At 42.2% G+C, this 23505-nt stretch overlaps 1 protein-coding gene and 1 pseudogene across 4 annotated transcripts in view; both read right to left on the reverse strand.

Annotated features, from left to right (window-relative positions):
• The window catches only part of Cstpp1 (centriolar satellite-associated tubulin polyglutamylase complex regulator 1), a 164581-nt gene that overhangs the window by 120686 nt on the left and 20390 nt on the right, over positions 1–23505 (reverse strand). For 3 of the 4 annotated variants that reach the window (XM_059260914.1, XM_059260916.1, XM_059260913.1), the window contains exon 2: positions 11872–11974. In XM_059260914.1, the coding sequence (XP_059116897.1) occupies positions 11872–11974 (103 nt within the window). Of the gene's footprint in view, positions 1–11871; positions 11975–21906; positions 21992–23505 lie in introns of all 4 variants that reach the window. The other variant, XM_059260915.1, reaches the window with a different exon arrangement.
• Positions 17451–21034, reverse strand: LOC131909927 (RNA-binding protein 7-like; annotated as a pseudogene).

Genomic DNA, 23505 nt, shown 5'->3' on the forward strand with positions numbered 1-23505 from the left:
GAGCCCAGTGCCTATGGTGAGAAACTTTGCGTAGCCTTGGTGCAGGGAGGAGGGGCTTGGACCTGCCTCAACTGAACGTACCAGGCTCTTCTGACTGCCATGGGAGGCCTTGCCTTGGAGGAGGTGGGAATGAGGGGTGGATTGGGGGGGGGAGTGCTAGGAGGTGGGAGGAGGGAGGACAGGGAATTTGTGGTTAGTATGTAAAATGAATAGAAATCTCTTAATTTTAAAAAAAGGAGAAAAAATAAAAAAGAAAGGCTCCTCTATAGTGCCCTATTTAACTAAGAGCCATTCTGTCTCCTTGTTTTCAATTCTTAGCACACTAGTCTGCACAGTTTAATGCTACTGCAGAAGAGCTGATGTGTGCTACAGTTGTCTGTTCCTCTGTAAGCATTATCCTATGCCAGAGTACAGTTCTCCACAGGCCCATTCCCATTGATACAGAGCACACATGATGCTCTGTCACAGTCCTGACTATACGGTAAAGGAATAAAGAAAATGTTTAGTCAGAAAAACGTGCAAGAAACAGTGTTTGGGGATCAGACCTGTATGGTTTACAATTCTAAACATCACACTGGACTAAGAAAAACACTCTTAACAAGGCGGTTTTGACATCAAATTTCCCATAGTATCCCTTTCCTTATATCAAGTTAGCAGATGGATGTGCAGGGCAATCTGGACATAGTAGTACTTAGCTAAACCCTCTTGACAGGGCATGTGTATTACATATTAGGTGAAGTATGAGAGTGTGCAGATAAACAATTACTCACACACATGTAAACTGCAGCTTGTGTGGTGTAAATAGATTCCCCCTGTGTGGAACTGCCTGTAGAATGCTCTCTCTGGGCTCTGTGGTTTCTCGATACATTCCAACTGCTCAGAGGCTCGAGTGTGGTTGCCAGCATGAGGAGCAACGGCCTCAGTGGAGAAGGTCTGCTTTTCATTACCCTCAACACATCTCAGCTAGAGTAAAGAGGAGAAACCATACAAGCTGGGACTCAGGTCTCCCAGTACACCTTGACACTTCTTAGTCTTAAGAGGGAGAGGAAATTGGATGTAGACAGTGAAGAACGAGGAGGAAGAGAAGGAAGGAAAGAAAGGAGGAGGGGATGAGGGAGGGAGAGGAGGGAGGGAGGGAAGAAGGGAGGGAGGAGAGAACAGTCAGAGAGAGAAAAGAGAGAGAGAGGAGAGAAAAAAAGCAATCAAGCAAGCAAGAAGGGGCTGGAGAGATGGCTCAGTGGCTAGAGCACTGGCTGTTCTTCCAGAGGACCCAGGTTCAGTTCCCAGCATCCACATGGCAGCTCACAACTGTCTGTGATTCCAGTTCTAGGGGATCTGACACCTTCACACAGACACAACAACAATGCACAAGAAAGGTAAAATTAAGTAAATCATTTAAAGAGAGAGAGAAAGAAAGAAAAGCTTTGTTAGGCAATTATCTGAATGAACAATCAAATGGGTAACACTAAGTGGATAGTAGTCACATAGTAAATCATCAGCTGTTTGGATATCCCAAACGCTACACAAATGCAGGGTGAAGAAGAAGCATTATAAAAACAGGAGATAACGGTGTCCTCAATCTTGAGATCAATTCAGTTTTGATGCCATTTAAAGAGTGAGAAGAGGAAGATTATGACTTTCCAAGAAATAACAAAGCAGAAGAAGCAAATTGCAGCTAGGTCAGAAGGCACACACCAAAAGCTAACTGGATATGGCTAGATACTTCATGTGTTATTTGATTTGGCTATATCCCGTGAGACAGGTATTATCATTCCTGGTGATAATCTAGACCTGGAAAATCACACCAGAGACATTAACCAAGATATTTACTGTTGGTGGCACTTAATGACAAGGCAATGAAGCCAGGCATGATCATGAGGCACACCTGTAATCCCAGCACTTGGGAGGCAAAGGCAGGAAGCCTGCTGCAGTTCCAGGCTAGCCTGGTCTACATAGCAAGGTCCAGGCTAGCCAGGGCTACATAGTGAAACCCTACTTCAGGGGAAAAAAAAAAAGACTAAGGGAGGAAATCAAAGCTGTTTCTGTAACTTCTATAATCATGCAGGAAACAATGTTTTACCCAAACTGCTATCACTTCTACTGTCACAGCCCCAGAACTCAGCAATCTTGGAATCTACTCTTATAAAATAAATTCACAAGCTTTTTCTGATAAGACAGCATCCGCATCTGATGTTCAAAGAAAGGAATCACAGCTCCAGGCTCAGAGAGGAATAGGTGGACTCTGACTCTGACGGATCCTAGAAATAATTTGTTTGGGGTAGGTTCTTGGCTACAGAAGCACTTGCTGTGGGCTGGGAGCTGAGAAATGAGCAAACGCTCCAGTAACTCCGAGCAGCACAGGGAGGCTTCACTGCCTTTCATTTCCTTTTCTCAGGGAAGACATCCTAACTGCTCTTCCTTCTCCTGTCTCTGCCACCCCATCCCAGTTATTAAAGAGCTGCTTACAGGGTCAGACTGTCATTCTTTTCCCGTTCTTCTGCCAAGGCTGCCCCCCCCGCCCGCCCCCACCCCGCCCACCAAAGAGCTTTGAGAGTTCTGGGGAAATTATGGAGACAATTAAAAGCCCAGAAGAATTTAAATTGCTCTGTTGATAAAGTCACATTTGTTAACTTCTGATGGGCTATTTTATGTTATTAATAGTACAGCGGATTTGTTGGCTCATATTTGTGTGTGTCTACTTGATTACCAGAGGGTACTCTGGGAACCAGCAGAGTTGTGGTGGACAGGGAGTATGAGGGCTTGGACTAAGTGGGTCCTTTAAATTATTTATAGATTGCAAAAAATCACATTATTTCTCTACGGAGGAATATTTGAGTATGAAGAACTATACCTAGGTTTTATAGCAGCTATTTGCAAGAGCAGCTCCCACGAAAACAACCATTATTAGTGGTCTTAGGAGAACTTCACTTCCTCTTACTGGTTTCCTAGCAGTTGAGTTCCTGTTACCTTGGGAAAGGCAGAGGTGAGGAGGTAACAGGGTCTTTCTTGACAGGAAAATGGGACCAGTTACTACTGTAACCTTTGACTCTGACCTCTCAATGGTTAGGGGACCAGTGAGCTGTGAGATTGCTCCCTCAGTTAGCAGGTCAGGTGCTGCTTGCTCATGGCTTCCTGTACTGCTAACAAGAAGGGCTGAAGAAGGAGGGTGGGCTTCCCACAACAGGCAGTCCCTGGATCCTCCACGACTCGTCTGGATCTTTCTGTGGCAAACAGAAACTTGTGACACGTAACTCATTGGAGTGTTTCTGCTACAGCACACCTCTGCTAATCCAGAAAAGAACCAGAAGCCCCTGGAGTTCACAAATGGCACTTTAACAGAAGTGACTGGGCCAGTAACAGGACAGTATTGCTTTAACTGAAGACAAAATCTATTCCCAGCAATTCTGAGTCTCTGAGAATCCAGCTGCTGACAATGAGAAATGGGTAATTTTCAGTTACAATGTGTCAACTCTAGCTAAGAACTGAACTACGGAAAAAAGGCAGGAGGGGGCTGGCTCTTGGAAGAAGCACTACCCCTTTTGAAGAGGCCTATAATAGGATTAGTCACCATTACTTCACTACACCACATTTTGACTTAATTTAACAACAATAAGTGGAGAAATCATGGGGCAGAAATGGCCCAGAGACGTCTGAAGTCCATCCTGATTCAAAGCCATGAGCTGCAAGCCTCTGGTGTGTTTCTTGTTGCCCGGTCCTCTGCACCTCTGCTTCCACGGGCACAGGACAAATCAAAACAGCATCACTTACCTGGGAGATGCTGAGTAAGTCTGAAAAATCCAACAATTTTAGAAATGTAAGTTTTTGCCCTGGTTGTTCTAGGCTGTTCACAGGCCTTGGAGTACTTGTCTTCTAAAAGAATAATCCGTGTTTATGACGTCATGTGTATGGTGCCTGGCAGTGCCCACGGAGGCCCAAAGAAGGAGTTAGGTCCCATTGGACTGCTGTTACAGACAGTTGTGAGCTGCTATGTGGTGGCTGGGAACTGGGCCCAGGCCCTCAGCAAGAACAGGAAGTGCTCTCCAGCCCTTGCGTTCTGTACTTCTAACCATGGACTGTTTTTATTACAATGATATATTCAGGGATTTATGAATATGTACTACTGGGATTTTTTTTCCTCTATGAGTGAGTGAATTAATAAGATTCACATTTCATGGATTTATTCTAATCAAGACAATAAAAAAGGAATTTGATGCTGCAACTTTTATGACAGTAATCCAGAAAAGCATTCAACTTCCCAGTTGAATTCTGGTGCTTACTATGTCTTAGAATGAAATTGCTGTTCATGTCTTAAAACCTGATAAAGAAAATCTCCCATTTCCACATTTATACTACATGAAAGATAACACAAATAATTTCTCTGCCTGCTTTATTACTGATCAAATGTGAGTAAGGCACTGGGGAGGCTGCTGTGGATATCATTCTGTATAAATAAAACACTGATTGGCCAGTGGCCAGGCAGGAAGTATAGGCGGGACAAGGAGAGAGGAGAATTCTGGGAAGTGGAAGGCTGAGTGGGAGACACTGCCAGCTGCCGCCACCATGACAAGCAGCATGTGAAGATGCCGGTAAGCCATGAGCCATGTGGCAAGGTATAGATTTATAGAAATGGATTAATTTAAGATATAAGAACAGTTAGCCAGAAGCCTGCCACGGCCATACAGTTTGTAAGCAATATAAGTCTCTGTGTTTACTTGGTTGGGTCTGAGCGGCTGTGGGACTGGCAGGTGACAGAGATTTGTCCTGACTCTGGGCCAGGCAGGAAAACTCTAGCTACAGGAGGCCACTACCCTTCTTTAAGACAGCCAGTCCATTAGTGCATGGGCCTTGGCTTGTTCCCTGAAACAGCCATTGCCAAGAACACAGAAGCACAAAAGCTAAAATAAAATGATCTTTCCTGGCACAGGCAGAGCAGGTAATCAAGGCAGACAAAGAGAAGGGGAGTTACCCTGTGAAATATGTTACTGACTCTTATGAGATAGTTCTCAGTGTCTTCTCTTCCAAGAGTCTTCAAGGTATCCTATAAATCATACTACCCTGGTTACTTTTTTTGTTATTTATCTCATTATAGTTGTCAGCTGTATATCCTTCAGAATGTTACTTTTATGTATCTGAATTTCCAAATGTGTGAAATGAGAACAATAGTGATACCCTCCCCATAAGTATGTGGAAATTAAATGACAGTGTGTGAGCACACTGCTTAGCACACAGTGTTCACCAATTACAGCTCTTACCATCACCAGTTAAAACACGGTGTCCATAAAGTATACACCTTATCTTTTTCCTAATATATGCTATGATAGTTTGAATGTAATTTCCCCCATAATCTCATAGGGAGTGGCACTATTAGGAGGTGTGGCTTTGTTGGAGTGGGTATGGCCTTGTTGGAGGAAGTGTGTCACTGTAGAGGCAGGCTTTGAGGTCTCTTTTGCTCCAGCTTCGCTCAGTGTGACAGACAGTTTGACTTCCTGTTGCCTGCAAGAAGTAAGACTTTCAGCTACTCAGCACTACATCTGCCTGCATGCTGCCATGCTCCCTGGCTTGTTCCCTGAAACAGCCATTGCCAAGAACATACTCCCTGTCATGATGACAATGGACTGAACCTCTGAAACAGTAAGCGAGCCACCTCAATTAATTATTTTCTTTGTAAGAGTTGCTGTGGTCATGCTGTATTTTCACAGCAATAAAAACCCCAACTAAGAGAGAAGTTGGTACCAGGGACTGGAGTATTGCTGTGGTAGGTCTGGCCTTGCGACTGTTTGGAGGAATTTAGACTTTGGTACTTGGGGTTTGGAAAGCAGTGGAATGCTTTAAGCACTGCTTAATGGCCATACTAGTAGGAGCATGGAAGACAGTGTTGCTAAGAATGATTTGAACTGGGGCTGGAGAGATGGCTCAGCGGTTAAGAGCACAGGCTGTTCTTCCAGAGGTCATGAGTTCAATCCCCAGCAACCACATGGTGGCTCACAACCATCTGTAATGAGATCTGGCGCCCTCTTCTGGCATGCAGGCAGAACACTGTATACATAATAAATAAATAAATCTTTAAAAAAAAAAACAAAAACAAAAAACAAAAAAAAAAAAAGAATGATTTGAACTATGGGGGGGACTCATTCAAGATGTTACAGAGGAGAAGAATTTTAGTATGTTGCCTAGAGATCATTCTTGTGATATTTTGGTGAAGAACATGGCTGCCTTTTGTCCTTGTTCACAGAGTCTGCCTGAGGCTAAAATGAAGAATTTTGGATTAATTCTGTTGGCAGAAGAAATCTCAAAGCAGCCTAGTATAGACTCTGTCATGTGGTTTTTAGTGGTAACTCTAATGAAGATTTATAACGAAAAGGAGCAAGCTGAGCAGGGTAAACTACAAAATGAAAATTTTGAGGAGAAAAAGAGCACCAGAAAGTGGAATGGAGCTAAATTCAGTGTTCAAGGAGATAAACAGATTAAGAAATGGAATGAGCCAGGCGGTAGTGGCACAGGACTTTAATCCCAGCACTCAGAAGGCAGAGGCAAGCGGATCTCTGTCCTTAGGCAGTGAAGGACAGAAAGCTGGTGAAGATGTAATTGAACAAGGGGGCCATGTTCCAGCCCCAGCAAGCAGTAGAACTTGGCAGCTTCAGCCACGTGGTTCTGACTTTAGAGTTAAGGACAGAAGAAAGGAGTTATGGAATAAAGCTACTGAGGCCAGGCATGTGTCAGGGATGTCCCTGAATGGAGGCCTAGTAGAGAGGACATTACGTGAAGCTGTGAAGTTGAAGCTTGGATGGCCTTGGAGAACCCAAGATGTTAGAGATGACAGAGTTGTGGGATATCTGCCGAGGAGAGCTGCTAGCAGGGAATGGAACCAGCCCAAGAGAAAGAAATGTGTTGCAGTCAACAACGCTAAATGGAGTTGGAGATATGGAGAGTGTTTTGACATCAGACATGGAGATGCAGAGTTTGGAGTTTGCCTAGCTGGTTTTAGGGAAAAAATGAAATAAAATGGGTATTTAAGTAAACGCTGGCTTATGATTTTATCTTTAAGATAAACCTCTCTCAGGGCTGGGGAGAGGTTTATCTCCTGCAGTGGACCTGGGTTCTTCCAGTAGCAGCACCCACAAGGTGGTTCACAACCATCTACAACTCCTGTTTTAGGGAATCCAGTGTCCTCCTGTGACCTCTGCAGGCATCAGGCACACACACAGTATATACATACATGCAGACAAAACACTCATACATTTAAAAAATAAATCTAAAAAAATTAATAAACTATCAATGAAGGTAGTCTATGTACTTCTTGCCCTTGCAACCAAACCAATCCCCACCTAAACTTGATAAAAACTGAAAATGGCCATAATAACAAACAGAGCATAGTGAAACAAAAAGACCTTCTGGCCCAATGACCAAGACCACAGAGTGTTGCTCTTTTCTATATTAGGATGTGGAGGTCAGGCTCTCCAATGCCGCAGAGCTGTAACTATCAATTAACCGTGGAGGAATGGCCCCTAATCCTGATAGCAATTCTCAAATTTCAGTCTGTTTTTTTCTCTCCTCATTATTTTCCAATGTCTTAAAAAGTGACGGTTCTCATTTTATCCTTACCACAAGAACCTGGTCACACTCTGCTGCGGTCTCTAAGTCACAGCTACCTCATCTCATTTCCTTGGACACATGTCTTCAGAGAGCGTGACCCAGGGCTGACCTGGTCTATTCTTAGAGAAACACCTCTCAATGTGAATTCCTTTTGCCCTTCCTGTTTGGAGGACAACATCCAGAGGTAGACATTACATACAGCACAGAAGAAGACCCTCTGGGGTGTACCTTACTGCTTTCAAGCTCTCCAGGGCTCAGCCTTGGAGCCACAAGTGGTGCTGGGCAGCCACTGTTTTGCAGTTTATTAAGATTTGCTGGGATACCCACCCTAAGAATGTAATGTTAGAATCCAGCTGCTATTCAGGCCACAGTACACTCAGCAGCCCTTCCCTTCCACAGATTACCACAGGGCACCCTCAGACAAGGTCCTCTGAGTCCCTAAAAGACTTCAGGTGCCAAAATCTCACACCTGGGGAACTGAGTTTACATCAAAGGAAGTATTGGTTGTTACACATTCTGTTCCCCATCCATTTCCCTGCATCCTGCATGGGTATCAGAGAACCAGGTTACAGGCTTGTGCTGTAGAGCCAACCATCTTCAGAAAGGTGAAAGAACAGACTCCCACTTCTGCCATGTGGGCCCTGACCACCTCTCCTCAGAGCCCCTGCTATGCTCTCTGCTCTCTGACGGAGGAGTCTGGACTCTCCTCAGAGCCCCTGCTATGCTGTCTGTCTGTCTATGGAGTTAATAACTCTTTGGATAAACTCCATGTCCCCAACAATCTACTTCAGTGTCCCTCTTGAACCCCTCATTCAAGACCTTTCACTATGAACTTGTTCGAAAACATGATCTCTCAAGAGTGACATCACAGGCGAGAGGACAAACCAGTGGGAAGGCCTATGAGAAACACCTGTCACTCACCATGTGAACACACAGACTTGAGATGGAGTGCACACCTGTCACTCACCGTGTGAACACACAGACTTGAGATGGAGTGTACATCTGTCACTCACCGTGTGACAACACACAGACTTGAGATGGAGTGCACACCTGTCACTCACGGTGTGAACACACAGACTTGAGATGGAGTGTACAGTTCACATGCTTTTTAGAAAGTTGGCAAAAGTTGGCCAGGCAATGGTGGTGCATGTGTTTAGTCCCAGCACTCGGGAGACAAAAGCAGTCAGATCTCTGTGAGTTTGAGGCCAGCCGGGTCTACAGAGTAAGTTCCAGGACAGCCAGGGCTACACAGAGAAAGCCTGTCTTGAAAAACAGTAACAAAAAGTCATACTTACTGTTATTTAAAGACAGCTGTAATTGATCTCCTTGAATTCCAATGCTAAATACTTAAATTTCAAAGAAATGAGGTTACTAGAAAGGCTACAGGATAACCTTGGATGATGTAGTTCCCAGGAAGAATTTAGGAATTGTACAGACAATAAGAGACTTAAAAAACATAAATGATGAAGACTTCCTGTAACATTAGGCAGGAAAGTAGCTTGGAGGCAGTAGAGAACAGTAGACTTGGGAATATTGCAGACAATGCTGATTTCTTAACACTATGACGGTTATTAGCTTTTGAACTTGAAGCTTTTTTACCTTTAAATTGAGGAGCCCCCATCAATAAAATAGGGGTAACAATCACAGCTAGTTCAAAGACTTGTAACAGAGAAGGCACAGTGTAAGATTAAGAACTGCCCACAAGGTCATCATTATTAGTGGTAGTTAGTATGCAAAGCTTTGTTAAACTCATCTCAAATGAGACTATTTCAGCCTAGTGTCCAGAAATCTGCTTAGGTTAGCCAATAGAGAACAGCTTCTTGAGTGAGTGGTGCTCTTTTCTCAAGAATCACTGAATGAGAGCATTTTCTCTAGGTAAGTCACATTCACATAGTAAAGCCAGAAGCTTCCACCATTTGGGTCTACTTCCCATTCTGCCAGAGCTTTAAGTCCTTTTTCTCTCTTAAATGTCTTCATAGCTTTGATTCTGGTTCACTTTTCACATATCAAAATAACTTACCTTGAGCCAGAGTTGTAGGAGTGTCAGGTATGTGCTGTCCACATACCTGACAGAAATTGTAGTTTTCTGAGAATGAGAAAAAGCTCACTTGGCAACTAGATTTCTCTCAGTATTATTAAAAAAAATCTTGATTTCTTCAACAGTGTATTAGTAGATTAAATTTAGAAAAAAAAAAAAAACAACTTCAAAACCTATCAAGAATCAACAGCATTCGGGCCCTCTAGAGCTCAGGATCACTTACACAGGCCAGTGCAGTTTGCTTTTAAAGGACTAGACACACTGTGTATTTCTTGAAGGGAAGAATATAGAGCTTTACTCTCCAAAAAATAGTATAAGAGGATCAAGAATAAGAGTAGTAGACAAGTATGCCATAGCTAAGAATGTAGTTACTGATGCAAGACATGTTTACTAACACTTTTACCAACATCCTTACATGCTAGTGCGCACGACACCATGCTGGGAAAACAGAGATGGAAAGAAATGATACCCATCCACAAGAAGCCAGCAAAGCAGTGGGAAGACTCACAAAGGAGATGGGGCAGGTGGATGGAAGAAGGCTGGGAAGAGCATCCCACAAGAGTCGTATTTCACTTGGCAAAGAGCTGCCGAAGAGCTGATACAGATTAAATGGCCTAGAAACCGGACCCTTATCAGTTCTGTGAAGGCAAACATGGCTATGCAATCTCAGGCTTTATTCTCTGCCCATCTTGTTCTCATCAGTCCACAGCATGAGAACAAGCAAGTCCCCTGTCTCTACCTGGTCCTCTGTGGAAGACTGAGTGAAGAGACTAGCTCTCTTCCCAAGACACTTGTTTATCCCCCGAAACTTAAAAATCCCAATGGATAAAAACATCTAGATTTTAAGGCTGGGAAAGTGGTTCATTGGTTACATGCTTACTTAACATAAGTAAGACACCAGGTTCTAACCACAGTACCATACACAGAGAAAGGAAAGAAGGAAGGAAGGGAGGGAAGGAAGGAGGGAGGGAGAGGGGAGGGAGGGAGGGAGGGAGGGAGGGAGGGAGAGGGGAGGGAGGGAGGGAGGGAGGGAGGGAGGGAGGGAGGAAGAAAAAATGAAGAAGAAAAAGAAATCTACATTCCACCAATTTTATTTCTGAGAACTCTACCACAGCAGAAGAGCTAGGGAGAGTCAAATATTCCTTTAACTACAACCCGTGATGGTCAGGCTGTTAGGACAGCTGTCTGGTGTCCAAAGAGCCTCTGGAGAGCTGAGAGTGGAAAGACACTTTTGTATTCAAGGAAGATGGGACTTCAGTTCTGAATTGCCTTAGAAGGAAGCTGGCAGAGATTAACTCCCCCATTCTTGGAATGTTCCAAAAACACAGAAAAATTATATACAATAGTAAGGGTATACTTGTAACAATAATAATAAACATAAAATAACCAGTAAAAATAATACTGTTTTGTGTTTCTTTAGCATAACCTTTCATAAAGATTAAAATGTTTTAAAGTGATTAACTTAAAAACCATTCGATAATAGTCTCAAAATAGTAATCATGTAGACTTTCAAACACTCAATATACTTTACAATGAAGTATGACCTTTCAAAAATATATAACCATTAAGCAATTAGTGCAACATCCTGTGAAAAGAAAAGTGCACAGGCACACCATCCAAAGCAAGTCCCCGACAAAGAACAGCTATGAAAATGATCACCAAATAGACGAAATCAGAGGGAGTGTTGTGACTAACGGGGAAAGTTAAAATCATCAGAGGGATGGGACTGGAAAGTGGCTGGCAAGTGACTAAGAGCACTGGCCACTACTGCAGAGACCAGTTGATCCTAGCACCTACACGGTGATTCACAACCGTCGGTGTAATTCCAGTTCCAGGGAGTCAGACGCCTTCTTCTGGCCTCTGTGGGCACCAGGCATGCACATGGTACACAGATACACATGCAGACCAAACACTCATACACATAAAATTTAAAAATAAATTAACCTTTAAAGGGAAAACCGACAAAAAAAAGTCACAAGGAACCTAAAGAAACACACCTAACATCAAGAAATCACTATAGTCCTGACCATTCACTAGACACACCATCGAACAAAGTAGCTGCGCCAAAGCTGTTCTTGTTCCTACACACGTTGGGCAGCCTGCAACCTACCGACCCAGCCAAGAGTCACTGCTACTACGTCATCACCACCGGCCTAGGTATCCTCACTGATTCACGTATCCCGCCTGCTTCCAAGGACCTCCTTTGGGCCCGCCCAGGTAGCAAAGCCCCCTGTACTCACTATTCAGTGAAGAAGCGGGCAATGCCATACTGGCTAATGTCCTCCCTGTTCTCCAGAAGCTGGCACACTGCATCCTCCATGTACGTGAGGACATGCCGCTGAGCTGAAATAAGAAAAAAGAAAGGAAAATGGGAGAGATTAAAAAAACAGAGTTCTCCCAATCCCAATGAGAGGGCGGGTAAGTCAAGGCGTTATCTCCGTCCTGGGGGAGTGGAATAGAAGACAGAAGCGGCTTGCTGGCCATAACTGAACTATGATCCCAAAGGGTGAAAGACATGACCGGCTGTCAGCACCGGCCCCCATTCTTGTTTTCAATAACCAAGAGTGTCAGCCCCTCTTTCCTGCAGGCTCCTTCCTTCATCCTCTCCCATCTGTGCATGAACAAAAATATATTCCAGGAAATGGATGGTCTGATCCTAAAGAAAATTCAGATCTCTAATTTTAAAAACTTCACTGGAAAAGATTAAGGAACATGAAAATTTCAGTGCTGTTATAGATGTACATCATTTAACCTTGGGAAACAGCAAGAACTTATTAGGTACATCTGTTATTAGATATACTTAGAAATGTGTGAATTAATCACAAACTTGTCAATATAAGTTTGACATAGAAAGACAAGTATCAAAGGGGTTGTTAGGGACTGAGGAAAGGGTCAAAGGGGAGTGGGACACAGAGGGCAGAGAAGGGAGGGTGGATATGATCAATGCATGAGTTACATATGTATCTGGAAAGGTCACAGTAAAATCAATTAATTTGTATAATATTAACAATAATTGCCGGGCAGTGGTGGCACACGCCTTTAATCCTGGCACTTGGGAGGCAGAGCCAGGCAGATTTCCGTGAGTTTGAGGCCAGACCAGAGGGAGATCTAGGACAGGCACCACAACTACACAGAGAAACCCTGTCTTGAAAAACCAAAAAAACAAAACAACAACAAAAACCCCCCCACAAAACCAATAATGTACAATCATGTTAATAATTAAAATCTGTTTTTGTCAAAACACAATCTTGTAAAGATAGATAGATATAGGTAGACAGAGAGATAGAGAGGTAAAGAGACAGATTTATTTATTTATTTATTTATTTATTTATTTATTTATTTATTTATTTTTAAGATATGATCTCTGTATATAGCCTTGGCTGGTCTGGAATCACCATGCAGACTAGGCTGGCCTTGAACTCACAGAGATCTGCCTCCCTCTCAAGTGTTGGGAATAAGGGCTTGTGGTTCTGTGCCCAGTGTAATAGTATATTAAATTTAGAAAGACCTGGGTTTCAGTGACTGCCTTTTGTAGCTTAATTTTGAATAGTTACTTAATTTACACTTGTTTGGGGCTTTATCAAGTTTACAAAGCTATGTAACTTAATTCTATAGTAAAGACAAACAGAAAAAGGAATAAAAAAGAAGGAAAGTCTTAAGAATAAGGCCGCAAAATAATACATGTCAAATTCTAACCCTGTTCTCAATATTTTAATCATCATAATCAAGTATACTAAAGAGAGAGGAAAACCATGGCCAGACTGATATTCAACCACAGCCATGCTTTCACTGCTGTATCCCTCCTTTCTGCTACCCACTTAACACTGATCTTACAGAACCCTTCCTTCCTTGGGCTCTCTGGCTTTTGATGGCTTACCTGCACCTAAGGCTAGTACAAGAATTCAGTATGCCCTCCCCCTTTTGATAGTAGAAATGAAAGAACTTCTACTTAGAAGCAAATCCTGCTGCTTCTCCTCCCTAGCTCCAGGGACTAAAAGTCAGTGGGAGTGTTTTTATAGTAGTTAGAATCAAAGTATTTTCATCCTGGGGCAAAAAAGGAGATTTTTTTTTTAAATAGACTGGAGAGGGTGGGGTTGTACCTGTTTAACATTTATCATCCAGTCAGACAGTTAGTTTACTATATTACAAATAACACCTACATTTTTGAGCCTCTACCCAATTTACTGAACAATGTGCCAGATACTAACTGTTCTACTGCATTATTTTATCTAATACTGGCAACAATCTTATGATAAGTATTAGTGTTCTTCTATCTTACAGTTGGAATAGCTGAGACTTAGAGAATTAAAGCAACAGCTCAAGATCACACAGCTAGTAGTAAGGGAAGCTGAGATTCAGATCAAGGTTTGTCTTGTCCTAGCATCCATGCTCTTCACAAAATGCCTCATCATTAACACTTTACAATCAGCCACGAAAGTGAAAGTTATCTCCATGTTACCCAGAACATAAGACACGAGGGAAGCAAAATCATCTGAGGGGTGTGATCCAGTCCTGTCCATGTGAACTACGGGCACATATGTACTCACATGAGTGTCACGTGTGTGAGCACCTTTCTGTCCTGTCTCTGCCTGCACATGGACCAGCACCTGTGTGAAGTCAGGACTTGTCTCCAAATTTCCAAGAACCACTCACTCTACTACAAAGTATTCACCCCACCCCTTCGCAGGTCACAAAGTGGAACTAGAAAGCGCTGGTGTTTTCTTTAATCTGAGCTAAGGGGTAGGAATTAAAAAGAGCCACAGAGACAGGAGGGAAAGGCTCCTCTGTGGGAATTCCGACCAGCCTAGTGAGAACAAGCGTGAAGCTCTCTCTAATTGCTCTTCCTAATTTCCTCACCTGCAGCTCTTATCAAGTCTAGTGCTCTCTGTGGTTAGGTGTACCACCCAGCCCTGAAAATCCTTACAGTTGATCAAACTTCAATGAGACTTAGTAAGTCCAAGGCTCCTGCCCGGCAATAAACGTGGAGAGTGCTGCTTTGTAAATGCAAAGGAATAGCTTTAATTTATGTGAGTGATTAAAGAATTCAAACAGAACACCTGCAGCCCCGGAGGGAAAGATATCTGGGCACCTGAGCTGCCTTTCTGGAGAAGGAAAAGCATTTCAGACTGTCTTTTCCTCTTCTGTTTGCTGTGACTTCCACAACGCGATCAGGATTAAGTCTTCTAACACGTACCAATAACGCTTACTGTCCTGAAATCCCCATTAATGCCTACTTGCAAAAGTCATGATCAGATAGCGTTGTCTGAGGTAGACATTTATACCTTCATCATGCTCAAATGGAAAATCCAAGTAAAATGAAGTATAAGTAAACATTGCCTGATCCTTATGTGAACCAAGGGAGTGACGGAAACTGTGGATCAGAAACTTCGTGGTTCTGTTGACTTGGACTATATTGATCACTCTACCTCTTTATACCAAAGTGGCTCCTGCTTTAAAGTGATTGGGAGTAAAAATGTGTCTGATAAAAACCTACTTTAAGCCGGGCGGTGGTGGCGCACGCCTTTAATCCCAGCACTCGGGAGGCAGAGCCAGGCGGATCTCTGTGAGTTCGAGGCCAGCCTGGGCTACCAAGTGAGTTCCAGGAAAGGCGCAAAGCTACACAGAGAAACCCTGTCTCGAAAAACCAAAAAAAAAAAAAAACACAACCTACTTTAACACAGCACTTGGAAGAGGCAGGTGGATCTCTGTGAGTTCAAGGCCAGCCTGATCTACATTGTGAGTTCCAGGACAACCAGGACTATGTAGAGAGACTCTGTCTCAAAAAACAAACAACAAAAAGGGTTTTATATCTATAATAATTTACATAATCATATACCCATTTTAGCTATGGCTTTTAAACTTGTGGGAAGCATTCACTTATTAACTGCTAATTACTCAGAAGGCCCTAATTTACATGGGGAAAGTCCAAAATGGTTTCCTTTTACTCTCTTCCCAAACATAAATACCATCAAAGTGCTAGCTGTTTATTTCACAATTAAATGATAAGGGAGCCCATTTGGAAATTCTTGCTTGAGGGGTCTAGAATTTCCACCTACAACATTAGTTACACCATTTTCATTTTTAAATTATCATTTAAAACAGTCTCAACACTTGAATAAACAAGTCTTACCAGGACTATATTAATGAGTTACTAAACATGCTATCAATAAATACACGGGCCCAGCAGTGTAGGAAGAAGCAGAGTGTATGTGCACATATATTCTATCTTAAACCTGACTGCCTCCTCTCGTTCCAGAACTTTTTGGAAGCACACGTCATTCCTTGTGCTCTCAAGACTCAAATGCTGGGTAAGCACAAATAAATGTCTGTTAAACTAAATTCAAATTGTTCTTTAGGATGAGGAAACTAAGTCTGCTTAGCCACCAGCCTGTCATGTAAACTGCTTATATGTCTCAAGTTCAGTATCACTTATAAATTACTAACATCATCCTATATATGACCATGTAAAATACAAACAAATGGCTAAATGGATTTACAAGCTACAGACTTCTAAGTTTATTATTTTCATCTTCCGTCTTTCTTGGTATTATCTGGGTCCTAGAAAACAGTGTGTTCTGTTAAAACATTTTATCATCTGCAAGAACATCTTTGATCTTAGCCCACACTAAACCAATTGCCCTTGACCAAAGGGGCTGAGGAAATGAGAAAACGATCACATTTAATTCCCATACAGCTCAGTGAAGCAGGCAACAGTTTCTTTTGCAGCAAAGAGAGATCAGGGAGCCATCTGAAGTCCATGTGACTGGCAGAGCTAGGATTTGACCCCAAAGCGGAAGTTCTCCCACTCAACTTCACTACCTCTCAAAAGCACAGAGCAAGTTGGTTTACTCCTGTAATTCCAGCACTCTGGAGGCTGAGGCAAGAGTACTGTTAGAAGTTCAAGACTAACCAGGGCTGCACAGCAAAACTCTGTCTCAATGAAACAAGGGGGGAGGAGAAGAAAATAAAACCCCAAATCTTCCATGTGTCCCTTCTAACATGTACATTACCTTTTCACTGTTAACACTAGGAAAGGTGCTTATAGGGTAAATTAGACAGTTAAGTTATAAACTTTAATAAACACCTCTAGGCTTTTGTCTGTCGGCTTTCAAATTCTACACTCTAATTTGTTTACGGGCTCAGATGACACAGAGAAGATACAGACCAGTCAATGGGTGGCTGGTCTCCTCGGTTTAAGACGCAAACTTTCTTCATTGCTTTTCTAGTTTCCTTTGCTTCTTGAGACAGGGTCTCATGGAGTCCAGGCAGGCTTTTTTTAAACGTATTTAATATATTAAAAAGGAATATAGTATAAGTGCTGTGGTATAAAGAGGAGCCACATTTTTCACAGGATAAATTCTTAAAAATGATTTGCAGTGAGGGAGCATCAGGATCTTGAAACATGAAAGTTTTGTTAAACAAAATTTCAAAATTATAATCCTTGCAGTGAAACATTTTGCCATTTTATCTATGTATTAACATCATTGTTCCTCTAAAAAGAATTTTCATCAACACTGTCTTTTTATGTAAAAATATATATGTAGATATTTAACCTCCTGAGTGACTAGTCATACATCAGATATAATTTAATGAGAGAATTTTAAAGTTCTTAGAATGAACTAGTATAGATTTATAATGTGTGTTCAATTGTGATAAAAATTCAAGAGCATACCACAGAATTTGTACTTAAATTCTGAGTTAGAAAATATGATTTATCCCCAAGTAAAACCAATAAACTGTTTTAAATAAACAGTTAATAAAATGGATTACTGAGAAGTCCTATTTTCTCATTTATTAATAAAATGCAGATAGACTACCAACTTGGATGTTTCCTACTATATACACCAAAATGATTTCATTACCAAGAAATTACCTGCAACACAAAAGGGTGAGATAATTAAAATGTTTGCTTTATAATGAACCAATCTATACAATTCATCTTTCCTAGGCTGAAATGAGTGGAATGGTGGCCCATTCTCTTGTATAAAATCCTTCCTCTTCTGAAACCCCGAGGGAAGGTAACTGAAGTGACAAATGTGGAGCCATGGTTCCCAGTTCTCTATGAAACTGCTGCCGGGTTCAAAAAAATTTCTGTCAAACACAGGTGGAAAATTGTGGGGCTACTCTGTACAGTTTTTAGAAATACTTTCAGAACAACTTAATTAGAAGGGACTAAAATGGCCCTGTAAACAATGTCCTTGGAATGCTTGTTAGTGTCGAGATGAGGGCCATTTCCCACCTCTACTACTGTCCCTATGTTATCATAGTCATGGCTCCAGCCATTATGACTCCTGTCGTCAGAGTAGAAATCCTCTCGGCCTCCTCTGTAATGAGTCAGACCCATGGTCAGAGGAGCGCTGCTCATGGCTATAGTGTCTATCTCCTGGTTAGGGGTGAGAATTCTGTCTTTTACGCTGTAATGACAGTGCATCTTGGTGCCACTGGGAGCTGGAAGATTGGTTAAAGCTGTGAGCGTGTGATTCACCTGATGGCGAAGATCCTGACTGATCTGCATGTGGAGAACCAAATTTCCCAACACATGACATTTGTCTGAAAACATTGTTCACCAATGTGGTAATCTGGAGAAGAGAAGGACCTCTGGACCATCCATGCTGACAGAGTTGTTACCCATCTTCCTTTCATAGCTGTTAGGAGATGTGGAGGTAGAGCTTACATTTCCAACATGATGCTGGGGATATGACACACTGGCATCCTGAGAGGTGTGACTATTTCCTGATCTAAACTGAATTTTGATAGGCCTCCTGAAAAGTTTGATTCCATTGAGAAGATCCATGTCGTAAGGAACAGACACTTCGTGTTTGAAATCCACAAATGCGAACTGTTTCAGTTTTCCATCTTTATCTTTTGGGATTTTCACCTTATTACTGGTCCAGCCTGGTGGAACAGCTCAAGAGGAGCTCCTCCGTCACCTTGGTCTCCAGGTAGCCCACAGAGTGCAGTCGGCCTCAGTGGCCGCATCACTTCCAGTCTCCAGCTTAGTCTGACTGCTCAGGCAGGCCGACCGACCCTACTGCGCCCAGGCAGGCTTTGAACTCATGATGTAGGATGACCTTGGACTTCTGATCCTCCTGCCTCCACCTCCCAAGTGCTGGGCCTGAACGTACATACCATCGCAATCAGTTTTGTGGAACCCCTAACTTTGGACATATGAGGCAAGCATTCTACTAACTGAGATGCACTCCCACCCTAAGAAGAATGCTTTAAAAAATATAGAAATATGGGCTAGCAAAATGGCTCAGAGGTAGGGATACTTGCCACGGAGCCTGACTTTTTGAGTATAATCCTCAAAACCCATGTGGTGGAAGGAAAAACTGACTTCTAAAAGTTGTCTTCTGACCTCTAAACATGTTCACACCTCTGCCCCATATACACACAAAACAAACAAACAAATAAATGAATGAATAAAATTTTAAAAGCTTTCTTGTCTGTTTTTTTTTTTTGTTGTTGTTGTTGTTTTTTTTTTTTTTTTTAAGAGACAGGGTCTCTCTGTGTAGCCCTGGCTGTTCAGAAACTAGCTCTGTAGACCAGGCTGGCCTCAAACTCAGAGATCTGCCTCCTTTGCCTCTTAAGTGCTAGGATTAAAGGTGTATGCCACCACCGCCTGGCCTTAATAAAATACTTTTAAAATACCTAAAAATATACATTCTGGTTTTTATATAAATGACAAAAATATGAACACACCTTGTTTCTACCTGATGTCTGGTTAATTTTCATAAAACAATACAAAATCGGGCTGGAGAGATGGCTCAGAGGTTAAAAGCACTGGCTGTTCTTCCAGAGGTCCTGAGTTCAATTCCTAGCAACCACATGGTGGCTCACAACCATCTGTAATGAGATTTGGTGCCCTCTTCTGTCATTCAGGTATACATGCAGGCAGAATACTATACACATAATAATAAATAATTAAAAAAATACAAAATTAATTGACCCTTTGGGTATTTCCCAAAGGTACATAGTTCCCTACTGATATATATTTAAGTTATCTTCATGTTTTTTTCTGTAACAAACTGCACTATGTTCAACCCTTCCCACTCCCACTTAAAAGTGGGGATCAAAACCAGTGCTTTGTGCATGGTAGGCACAAACTGACTTACCTCTCCAGCCCCACTGAACATTCTTGCATATTTCCCTGCACACATGTACAAGTAGTCCTCTCAAAGTGAAACTGGCATTTTACAGGATGCCAGTTTTCACACATGCTGTCTTCACATCTACAGACACAAACAACGAAGCGGCTAGTCCAAGCTGGGCGTGGTGGTGCATGCCCATAACCCCAGTATTCTGCAGGGGAGGAGGGCAAGAGAGTCGGGGGTTCAAGGCAAGCTTCAGTTGCATAGTAAGCCGGAGGCCATGCCACAGCTGCCTGAGAACCCTCTCAAAAATCTAAAACGAACAACAAAAAAGTGGCGATTCCAATTTACACACTTCCTGGCCTCAGCAGGATTTACTTTTACTATCCTTCACCTAAAATTTACTAATTTTGCTAATTTAACAACACAAAATACCTTTTGTTACTTTTAGTTTTCTGATTTGTTTGCTTTGCAACAGGGTCTCACTATGCAGCCTTGGCTGGCCTGAAACTCCCTATGTAGACTAGGCTGATTTAAACTCACAGAGATCCTCCTGCCTCTGCCTCCCAAGTTCAGGAGCTAAAAGCACACACCACCACTCTCTGCAGCCTTTTAGTTTCATTGATTCCAACTAATGCTGTCACATTTCAATGGGAAGTTTGTTTTGTATTTCTTCTATTAACATTCTGTTCATATTTTTACTAACTGTAACAGAAAACATTAAAAGGCTACTCAGTTATGAAGACAGACTCTAAACTCAGGCCTTTTTGGTCTGGACTGCAAAACACAGCCACCCTTAAAGAGCTACACTAGTGCAATTGTGGGAGTACCCACTCACAATCCCAGCTACTGGAAAGGCTGAGGTAGAAGTTCCCTAGCCACCACTCCCCAAAAAAGCAATATTATATATACCAAATGGAGTATTCTGAGAACAAATGTACAAATTAAGAAACAATCCTTTACTTTAATAGTTGATTATCAAACAGACAAAACTCATGCATTGCCTCTATATAGCCAAAGCACAAGAAGGCATGCCAGAAGCAGGCAAAGCACAACACCCAAGCTAACATCACCTGTGACAACCAGAAAGCAAGAGTAACTAAAGATCTCTGGGTAGAGTAGAGGATAGAAACCCAAACTACTTCACTCAGCCCAAAGAGGCATTGTACCAGTTAACAGATGTACAGAACCGAGAGTCTCACCGGTCAAACAGTCTCTGGTCAACCATTAATCCTCCCCTCTCTCTTCTCCTTCCCTAAAACTGGTGACATATTTTGGGGATGCCAATTAAGGCTAAGTGCTTACATTCCATTGCCATAGCATTTCCAGACTAAATCTCATAACACAGAATTAGTAGGTTGGAGTCCAGCAATTCCAAATACCAGAAACTACAGAATCTCTTTTTTTTTTTTTTTTTTTTTTTTTTTTTTTTTTTTATTTATTTATTATGTATCCAGAATCTCTTTTTAAGGAGGCTTCCACGCAGATTCAGGCTTGGAGTGCTCAGTTAGCTGATCATACGAGAATGTACTTCCTGAACACCAGAGGACTCTAACGTGGTATTTATACTTCCCAGTGACAACTAAGGAACCCAAGAAGAACTAAGTAATGCCTGTTGTGACAAAAACTTCACAAAGACAGTGAGTGACCCACGGAGGAATGCAGTTATCAAGTCAACTTGCATAAATCTATTTTCCAGAGAGCATGATAGGTTTTAGGTTTCAAATCCCAACCCAACCCTGTAAATTGTCAATCCTGGGGTCAGGGACATGCCACTTAAAATGTTACATCAGGCAATGAATAGTAAAGCCACAGGGTGAAAATGAATTGTCCCATGTAGTTACCCAGGATTGTAGTTCTTGGAGGGCAATTTACAAATCATGATAAAATTCTCAGAACTTCTTACATTGGCAATCTGAGATTTAATTCAGGTTAATGATAACAGTCATAAGATACTAACGTAAAACTTTATAATTTACCTGGTATTTTCTGTTAAAGTATTGGTTGTTTTTTAAATAGCTGGCACTGTGATAACAGTAACAGCTTCTCACTTCCCCCACTTGGCAACTAGACAAGTCTCATCTAAGTTGACTAACGCTCATGGGCTTAGAACTCCTGCCCTTCTGCCTTGTGTGGAGAAGGCCTCTGTTAAAGATGGAGACTGTTTTCAAATGGCAGGCTCACCTGTCAAATCCCCACTGAGAGCTGTCCACAGCCTGCTCGTGGATATGACTCTAACAATGCTTGGTAAGCCTGGTCATTTCTATTTCTGTTACAAAAGCAAAGAAAGCCATTGTAGATATTTATAGACGCCCCAGAGGCCCAGCCCAAAGTGCACAAAACCCACACGGGATGAATGCCTGAACAGTACAGGCTAGATAGGGAGGTCCCAGGTTACTTTACTCACAAGACTCATGCTAACGTTTAGCATATCATCTACATTAATGGTATAAAGCACTACAAAACACCAAAAAAATATACTTCGGATCATTTTACCAAACCGATAATCTTTGACTCGTTACTTTTAGCAAGGTTGTACTAGCCAGTCCTGTACTTCCCACCAGGCCCAGTTCAAATCCAACCATCATCTTTGGGAAGTGTTCCCAAATTCTCTTCCAGCTACAAACAACCTTCTCATTTGCTGAACCCCCTAACGCCTATCCTGGATATGTCCCTGGCATCTTCTCCTGGACACAGGCTACTCCTGCTACCCATGTGCAAAATGTTCTGTCAGACCTCTTGTTCTTAAAAATGGACAGGTATCATGAGTCATTTATCTTTTATCCTCCTTAACATTGAGGGTCATTCAGCATCTTCCATCCAACAGTCATTCAAATGTTTACTGACTGACTACATAAACTGTGCACACTATTTGTAAACGGTGGTGCTAGTTTTTATTCAATGCAGGCACCACAGGCCTGTGCTTCCCAGGTGGGAAACACCCAAGACCAAAACACACTCTACTACAATATTAGGGTTCTTACAGGAAGCTACTTTTGTCCTCCTCTCAAGCACTCCTCATGTTGCCTTTTTCTGCCTTCTCTCCATTCCAATGAGAAAGCACTTGTTCCTTCTATTGTTACTAAGAGCCCATTATGTTCAAGGTAAAGTGAAAAACTGCATTCGATGCAATCACCAGTCCCTCACAAATTTGGGGGCTACTTGTCATTTGGACATCCAGGACTTGAATAAAAGAAAGTCTAAATTCTTTTCACTCCAAAAAACTATTTTCTTTTTCGAGAGAATGGAGTCCACAGCACAGCACAGGAAGCAGTGCTCAGTAAGCCACCGTTCATAAACAGCTTTGCCGAAAGCGTAACAAAGGTTCTGTTGTGCTCTTGCATGGCATGGCCAGTGAGCAGCAGGAGCAGATGAACTCTTTAAGAAGCAAGTGTTCTGTCTTCATGCAAATGTTTGCATTAATAAAAAATGAAGAAAAAGATATAGAAAACGCAGGCTAGCTGGATATAATAGGTCACTAAACGGGAGGTTTCTCACATTTTCCAGGCCGAGTCAGCAGGTCTTTTAAAAACTTTGTCATTCTGAACCTTTCACAGACATCACAAGAAAGACATGCAAATACCAGAAGCAAATCAAAGGACGTCCCGCTGCTCTGCTGGCGCCTCCCTCATCCATGCTGGTTTGTCATTTTCTGTTAACCCTAGTGCTGGCTGCTGTTTTGTTGAGGAATGGAGTCCCTAGCCCAAGTGGCAGTCCACGTCCAGCCAGCTGGCCCCAGCACTGATAACATTACAATGCAAGCCATGTCCTACCACTCAGGGA

The sequence above is a fragment of the Peromyscus eremicus genome, chromosome 4 (genome assembly GCF_949786415.1).
Source record: "Peromyscus eremicus chromosome 4, PerEre_H2_v1, whole genome shotgun sequence".
NCBI lineage: Eukaryota > Metazoa > Chordata > Mammalia > Rodentia > Cricetidae > Peromyscus > Peromyscus eremicus.